Genomic DNA, 8,426 nt, shown 5'->3' on the forward strand with positions numbered 1-8,426 from the left:
TCCCCAGCATTTTAGAGGCACGACTTTATCACGTGACAAAGATCTAACCCTAATCTAATCTTTATGTGAACCGAAAGAGCTGGATGAAGATAAACTGACGTGTGACGCACTGTGCTTTGGATAGCATTTTAAGTGCTGATAATTACTCTGACCACTAGGTGGTGGTAGTCACCAGTTAGGATGTATGCTGTAGGTATTCTCAGCTGACTGAAGTCAGCGTGATAAACACCTCATCACAGAAAGTTAAATCTGTTTGTTGCACCATCCAACCATTTTCTATACCTGCCATCATCATGAAAATTGTTTATGTTAAGGGAAAACTATATATTTACCAAAATAACTAAACAACTATTTGACACGTAGACGACACTACACTCATCGGCCTCATCCAGGACGGTGATGAGTCTGCTTATAGACAGGAGGCTAAAAAGCTGGCTGCCTGGTGCAGTCTTAACAACCTGGAGCTCAACACGCTCAAAACAGTGGAGATGATCGTGGACTTCAGGAGGAACCCCCCTGCTCTCCCCCCACTCACCATCATGGACAGCACTGTGGCTACAATAGTGTCATTCAGGTTCCTGGGGACCATCATCTCCCAGGACCTGAAGTGGGACACTCACATTGACTCCATTGTGAAAAAGGCCCAACAGAGGCTATACTTCCTTCGTCAGCTGAGGAAATTCAACCTGCCACAGGAGTTGCTGATACGGTTCTACACCGCAATCATTGAATCCGTCCTCTGCACTTCTATAACTGTCTGGTTCGGCTCAACTACCAAATCTGACCTTAGAAGACTGCAGAGGGTAGTCAGGACTGCTGCGAGAATCATTGGAACATCCCTTCCCACTCTCCAAGATCTGTACTTATCCAGAGTGAGCAAAATCACCCTGGACCCCTCACACCCAGCACACTCCCTCTTTAGTCTGCTGCCATCTGGTCGACGCTACAGAGCACTTAGCACCAAAACGACCAGACACAGGAACAGTTTCTTCCCCCAGGCAGTCCATGTCATGAACACTTAACAATGTCATGTACAGTACACTTAACAATACACGTGATACACACAACACTAAAACAAATTATTCATTTAACACACATGCTTATTTATTTTTCATATTTGCACATAGCAACATACCTATACAAACACATCATACCTGGTCATACTGGAATGTCTTTTTGCTATTTTGCACGCTACTTTGTATATCTTTGTATATCTGTATATAACTCTTTTTATTACCTGTGTCTTGCCTTGTCACTGTCTTTCTGTTGCACTGTAGAGTTTTGTCACTACAACAAATTCCTCGTATGTGTTAACATGCCTGGCAATAAAGCTTATTCTGATTCTGATTCTGATTCTTCTATTTTTATAGTCCCCACTCTTTCACCACTGTTTACTTGGTTAGTGGGTACTTTTGCCTATTACTCATATTCAAAACCAGAATGACAGTTTTAATTTATTTGTCAATTTTGGAAAGACTTTATTTATTTAAGAAATATTAAATATTTGAGTTAGAATAATTAGTACTAAGTTGATGTTTTGCACAATCAAAAATATTCTAAAGAGCATAACCTAGGAACTATTGAGTCGTACAGTGTAGCAGACGGAGGACCTTAACTGCAGAACACCGGAAGTACAATAGAGGTCGCCACATGACTCCGATTGAATGTGAACGATGCCGGTTGCGCTGTATTGGAGGAGCTCTAAAGACTGTCCCTGTTTCGAATGGTTTTTGCGGCAGTGTCACTGGTGATGAAGACAACGTATTCAACCACGTTCAACCTCATAGCTAGACGTAAGAATCGCAGGGACCATAACACTATAGTTACCAAAACGAAATCGGTACATGAACAACACATTCTGTAGATTATCTAAATATCTGAACGACACAACTTAGGGATCGCATAAACATATGCCATGTGGAAATCGTAGACGATATCAATTCAGAATACCCTTTGGACTCTCCCCTGCGTTTGACGTTAAGGTTGTTTTCTAGACTGGATCCCTGAGCTGTGCCTTTGATTCCTTGGCAATATTGCCATGCCTTTAGCGGATTTTCTGGGGGCTCTGAAGGACAACCCCTACTTCGGGGCTGGCTTTGGCTTGGTTGGCGTGGGTACGGCACTCGCTTTGGCCAGGAAGGGGGCTCAGGTGGGGATGGTTTTCTTTCGGCGCCACTACATGATTACCTTGGAGGTGCCCAGTCGTGACAAGAGCTACCACTGGCTGCTGAACTGGATCACCAAGCACGCCCGGCATACGCAGCACCTCAGCGTGGAGACGTCTTACATGCAGCATGAGAGTGGGCGTATCCACACGCAGTTTGACTTCCACCCCAGTCCCGGGAACCATATCATCTGGTGAGGTGGACGTGTCCGAGAGAAGGGAACCGTTCTAAACTGTTGAGGATGATTTTTTTAGATGCCGCGGTATCAGCATTGCCCGATGTGAACTGTGTGTTGGTATTTGTGTATTTAATATTTGTGGTCGCAGCACCTTAACTGCAGAGGCCCCCACTGTCCTGCATCAGGTACAAGCACAAATGGATCAGGGTAGAGAGAACCAGGGAAAAACAGATGTTGAACCTGAACACAGGCACGCCCTGGGAGTCTGTGACTTTCACCTCCCTGGGGAGGGACCGGGAAGTTTTCTTCAACATCCTTCAGGAAGGTATATCATATGTACACCTTTTGAGTTTGATTATTTGGTTATATGCTTTAAAATATCTTAAATGTTCTGAACATTTTCCATTAAAGGCATGCCTTAAAGATATACAGATCCTGACATATTTGTAGTAAATAAATATTCATCTTTATTTGGAATAAATTCTCAAACTGCATGTACAATTCATTTAAATACAGTTCCTCTGCAGCTCAGTTAAACTGAGTAAACAGGGAAAGGATCGGTGACTCTCTAAATTAATAAGCTCTGATGTCCATTGATATACCCTTTAGAGACAACCAATTGTGTACTATATCATAGGAACTGTTAATAATGCATTTGATTAGGGTAATGGTGAATGGACCACTCAGATCAGGACAGTAACTTGTCACCAAAGGGTGGGTCTCATTGTATCAGACTGAGCCCCTCGCTGAAGGTGGACTCTAGGGGTGGATAGACATTGATGCCTGATTGTCTCCATGGCGTCTCAGCAAGGGAGCTGGCGCTGAAACAGGAGGAGGGCCGGACAGTCATGTACACCGCCATGGGCGCAGAGTGGAGGCCTTTCGGGTTCCCTCGGCGCCGTAGACCGCTGAGCTCCGTGGTGCTGGAACGCGGCCTGGCCGAGCGGATCGTGGAGGACGTGAAGGAGTTCATCGATCACCCAAAGTGGTACATCGAACGAGGTGTGGTGCACGGGTGTGCCCGACCACCGGGTGTTTGGGTCAGAGGTGGCAGTGTCCGTCTGTCCTCATTGTGTTGTGTTTTTACTCAGGTATCCCATACAGACGGGGCTACCTGCTCTACGGGCCTCCAGGATGTGGGAAGAGCAGTTTCATGTGAGAGCCTAGTCTGCAGTCGGGTCCCACGTGGTCTGGCTGGGCTGTGCTGCCTTGTTTTGACATATTTTTAAAACAAAATGTTTATATATTGTTGCTGCAGCTATCAAATATTTTAATATTTAGGTACATTTTTTTTCTTGAATATTCAGTTTTTGCAGAACATTATCACTGCCAGTTTTCTTGGGGCACTCTGTAACAGTACTAGGAGAACCATCCTGACTCGTACCTGCCATCTTTTCTGTTTACTTACCCATGCGTTATACAAGTGTTGCTTATGAGAACAGCTGTACTGGCGCCATGCCATGGTCACAATATGAACTGCACATGAATTTTCTAGTGCTACAGTAATTACTGCAGTTTTTTCTTCTTGATCTTTTTTATATTTTTTGAATAAATTTTGGAATATCTAGAATATTTTGAGTAGCACTACTGTATTTAATATGGTTATTGACGAAGCTGGATGTTTATGCAAGACTAACAGATTTCTGCCAATAGTGATTAATGATTTTTTGGCTCTATTACCTGCCCCCCCCCATCAGTCTACTGAAAATGCTGATGCCCATTTTTGGTGGTCTATTCCTGTAAAAAATGGCACATCTTCAAGCTAAATTAGGATGGAATTAGTCATTTTAATGAAATACAGACTCTAGATCATTGTAAAGAGGATTCTCTGGTAAAGAGGAACCTCGCTGCATGACATAAGGTAGATATGAGGAATAGCTCATAGGAACTGGACCTCAAAGATCAGCGTGAGGAATGGCCAATAGGAACTGGACCTCGAGGATCAGCGTGAGGAATGGCCAATAGGAACTGGACCTCGAGGATCAGCATGCCCTTTGTTGTCCTTCAGAACAGCGCTGGCTGGTGAACTGGGCTACAGCATCTGTCTGATGAGCCTGAGCGACCGAAGCCTGTCTGACGACCGTCTGAACCATCTGCTGAGTGTGGCCCCACAGCAGAGCATCGTCCTGCTGGAGGATGTGGATGCTGCGTTCGTCAGCCGCGAGCTGCTGCCCACTGAGAGTAGGCGGGCCTAGGGGCTGCCTGTAGGGCCAGGGTGCAAGATAACACTCCAATACACTCAGGGGTGGATTAACTTCTATGGGGGGCTAGACTGAAGTGTGAGAGAATTTATATATAAAAAAAAAGGAACATCAATAATTCGCTAATCGGCGCAACATGGGGATAATGCAGTGGTTCTCAAACTTTTTGTTTGGAAAACCCCCAGAAAACATTCTTCAAGTCTTGTGAACCTTTTTAATCTATTAATTTTGCCAAGTGTGGGGGAGGGGAGGTTTCCAACAGAAAAGAAACAAAAATTCTTATAGCATATTCAGAAAATCGTCTCCCCGCCGTTTAGGGACCACTAGGATAGCTTTTGCATTCCACCCCTGACTACACTAGGTTACAGCCAGCTTGGACGCACAGGCACCGGTTATACTGAGGTTATACTGTGTTTCCTCATAGGAGCTGGGCTGTGATTGGACACTTGGTCTGTCCTAACTAAATGTTGTGGGTCTTTGTCTCCCCTCCCAGACCCCTTGGCCTATCAGGGCATGGGCAGACTCACGTTCAGCGGCCTCCTCAATGCCCTGGATGGCGTGGCCTCCTCGGAAGCCAGGATCGTCTTCATGACCACCAACTTCATTGACCGGTACATTTACATGATTCCTGTTGGCCGCAGATAACTTAGTCTTGGTTGTAAATGGATCTAACCAGGGTCATAATTTATCTTCACGATGACTTAGACCTCACATGATGGTGAACATTTCTATTGGACATGCTATTACATAAGCAACTTTTATGACACTATGCAGTTCCTGTAATGTTCTTAGATACTTCTAGAAGGTTAAATGATTTAATTCTGGCCAACTCATCTAACCTTTCCCCTCCCAGACTGGACCCGGCATTGATCCGGCCCGGCCGGGTAGATCTCAAGCAGTATGTGGGTCACTGCAGTCGCTGGCAGTTGAACCAGATGTTCTGCAGGTTCTATCCAAGCGAGCCTTTGGCTGAGGCAGAGCGATTTGCAGAGCTCGCCTTGGGGGTGGAGCCCCAGCTGAGCGCCGCTCAGGTTCAGGGGCACTTCATGCTCTACAAGTTGGATCCCATGGGATCCATAGACAATGTAGAGAAGATCAAGCAGTGAGGACAGCAGGACACGATCTGTAATGGAACCTGACTTGGACTGGAGGTTCTGAAATGGCCTCAAAGAATGCTGGTCATAATGAATTGTGGTGAATCACGATGAATCATCATGAACCAACTTGAGCCTGTCTGTCTCTGTATGGTCCTACTTGTAAACCCCTCCCTCATTTAATGAGAAGGGGGGGGGGTGTGCTGGACAATTTAATGTTGTAAATCTATAAAAAGGGTTGGTCCATTCATCTGTGCTGCGTATGCATACACATTCTACCACAGTTCACCGTAATGTCACAACTCAGGATGTCTCCATTCCTCCTTTAAGTTATAATGCCTCCATTTCCTCTTACTTTCCATTTTCTTACTCAGTCTTTTTCAAACAGCAGATGGCCAGTTGCACTTCTGTTGTTGTCATCGTTATGTGCTGATGTTTGCTGAATACAGGAAACTCCAAATACGGAGTAAGCAGATATCATTTTTGCAGGTGGCGATGCTGTAATTTCCTGAATTGACACCCAGCATATTTGGGGCTGTGTGTGTCGCGATAAAGAGGCGGGTGTTGACCACGCCCTGCCAGATCTAATCCGCAGCCGCCTGACCATTTCCTGAACTTGCTCAGCCAGTCCAGGTCATATGACGAAGAAGAGTGACAGAAAACTGATAAAATATTTTCATAGTTGGCGACGATAAACTCCGTTAGCAGCATTAGTAGAGTTCAACATGTTCAGCCTGCAGCCCTAGTATTCAAACACGCAGCAGAACCAATCGAATCTGAATGAGATCAGTCGTCCTTCATAGTGTTCAGGCTGCTAGAAGTTTGACAGTGATAGTCCCACATTTACTGGTGATCCCAAGGGATCATTGGGTGTTTTCAGTATGTTGGGGGAGGAAAGACTCCATCCCAGTCTGGAGTGTTTTCGAATAATGCTAATTTCTAATGCTTTCTGATGTAAAATTGCATACAAATCATAGCAAAACACACAGTGAGGTGTACAATTGTTCCTTCAATCAGACAATCCACTCAGCTACTCTAACTGGTTTTATATGGTTTCCAATGGAAACCATATAATATGGTTAACTCGAGTGTTCCAGTTAAGTGTTATGCAGTGTTTAAGATCTTACAGTGCTGGCAGTGGTGCTGCTCTCGATTTGCAGGGAAAGTATTAGGCTGGTCCAACAAGCAGAGCCATTCCAGTGACGGTATCCTGTTTCTGCTGATGAACTTCTCTCTGTGTTGAACTGTTACAAATTAACTTGCATTTATGTGTGATAGACAAAGCTGAACATTATAGATACCTTCTTTCTCTGAAAATGTGCTCACTGATACCAGCTGAATGATAAACCTTCATTGTTCGGGTTATTCGTTCACCACAAAGGACTCGTTTGGCAACCTTTGCAGATTTTTTTCACATCTATCTCACCTCCTCCTGCAATGAATCGGCATCTATATCATAGTGAGAAACGTCATTTTCCGCTCTGCGTTTGCTGGTTTCTCAAAGGCTTCCCATTAATTTATTATTAGGCCTTTTCTGAATTTTAATCTGTTTTCAGTTTATGCTACAGTGACCTTATATTATCGAAATAGAGTATATTTGTAATCTTTTTTTCTTTTTTAAATCGATTATCTAGTTTTGCACAATCAAGATGCCCTATTAAATTAATTCAGTGTTTGAATTAATTTTGTGCTAAAATGGCAAATATTGTTTGATACAATGAACTTATTGTAATGTTCTGCCACCTAGTGGAAGAATCCCAATCCTGCATGATTTTGTGTGTGTTCTCTCTATCTGCACCTACCAGATGTTTCAGTTTACATTAGTGTATTAAAGATCTCACCATATTACTGTAGGGTACATAAGGTTGAAGTTTGAATTTTATTGTTCATTCGTTCAGAGACTTTTTTAACGTCTTCGGTAAGGAGGGTGACTGACTACATAGATACATTTGATCAGTCTGCTTTGTAAGCATTTTAAGTAAAACCTTAACCTTCTATGTTGTGTGTCATTCGCAGCTGTGGAAGCAATTTTTTAATATATATATATATATATATATATATATATATATATATATATATATTTAGCATTTTGAGACCTTGAAGCACCTAAATTGAACACAAACTTAATGCACAGTCTGATGCCCAAAATTCGTTTAATTGAAATTTGTCACCATTTTCACTTATGAGAAGTAAATCTGTAATGGTGCCTGAACTGGGATTGTTAAGTCATATTTCATCATCTTAGATGAAAGTTGGTGCTACGGAGAACCGAGGCTCATAGCAGAAGGGCAGAAAATAAACAGCGCGTTCCCTCAAACTGATCAGCAAGAGAAGGGTTAGAATGATGTTATTCAAAAAAAGAAGGTTCCATCTCGCATCTGCTTTCCGAGTGTACTTGTGACCTGCGTGGTGGTTTTGGTGGTGGGGGTGGGGGTGGGGGGGGGTTATGGGAACAGTAGTGCATTGCTCGACAACACTCTCATTCTCTGTGTTTGTTCACCAATTTTTATGGCTTGTTTCATGCTTCTGTTTTGGTCTTTACATCCTGCTCTGGCTCCACACACTTCTGATTCTGAATCAGAGCTGGTCAACCCAACCGAGTGGCACAGATGGTCGTCTAGGGCATTATCTTTTGAGGGGAAAACTTCATTGGCCCAAACCCCCCCCCCCCCCAGTGCACATTGTCTGAGACGTGCAGCTGTCTTGTGAAACCTGCCACACCACACCAGCTTTCACCCCTAATGCTGATTAGGAACTTGCGGTATTACTGAAGAAAAGCTTTCATCTA

At 43.8% G+C, this 8,426-nt stretch overlaps 1 protein-coding gene across 1 annotated transcript; it reads left to right on the forward strand.

Moving 5' to 3' along the window:
- The first annotated feature begins 1,616 nt into the window (after positions 1-1,616).
- On the forward strand, positions 1,617-5,886 carry bcs1l (BC1 (ubiquinol-cytochrome c reductase) synthesis-like). Its single transcript, XM_023814779.2, has 7 exons — positions 1,617-2,358; positions 2,529-2,668; positions 3,151-3,345; positions 3,435-3,498; positions 4,352-4,524; positions 5,038-5,155; positions 5,398-5,886. The coding sequence occupies exons 1-7, from the start codon at positions 2,039-2,041 to the stop codon at positions 5,648-5,650; spliced, it is 1,263 nt and encodes a 420-aa protein (XP_023670547.2). The 5' UTR covers positions 1,617-2,038; the 3' UTR covers positions 5,651-5,886.
- Positions 5,887-8,426: the final 2,540 nt, after the last annotated feature.

The sequence above is a fragment of the Paramormyrops kingsleyae genome, chromosome 16, assembly GCF_048594095.1.
Source record: "Paramormyrops kingsleyae isolate MSU_618 chromosome 16, PKINGS_0.4, whole genome shotgun sequence".
NCBI lineage: Eukaryota > Metazoa > Chordata > Actinopteri > Osteoglossiformes > Mormyridae > Paramormyrops > Paramormyrops kingsleyae.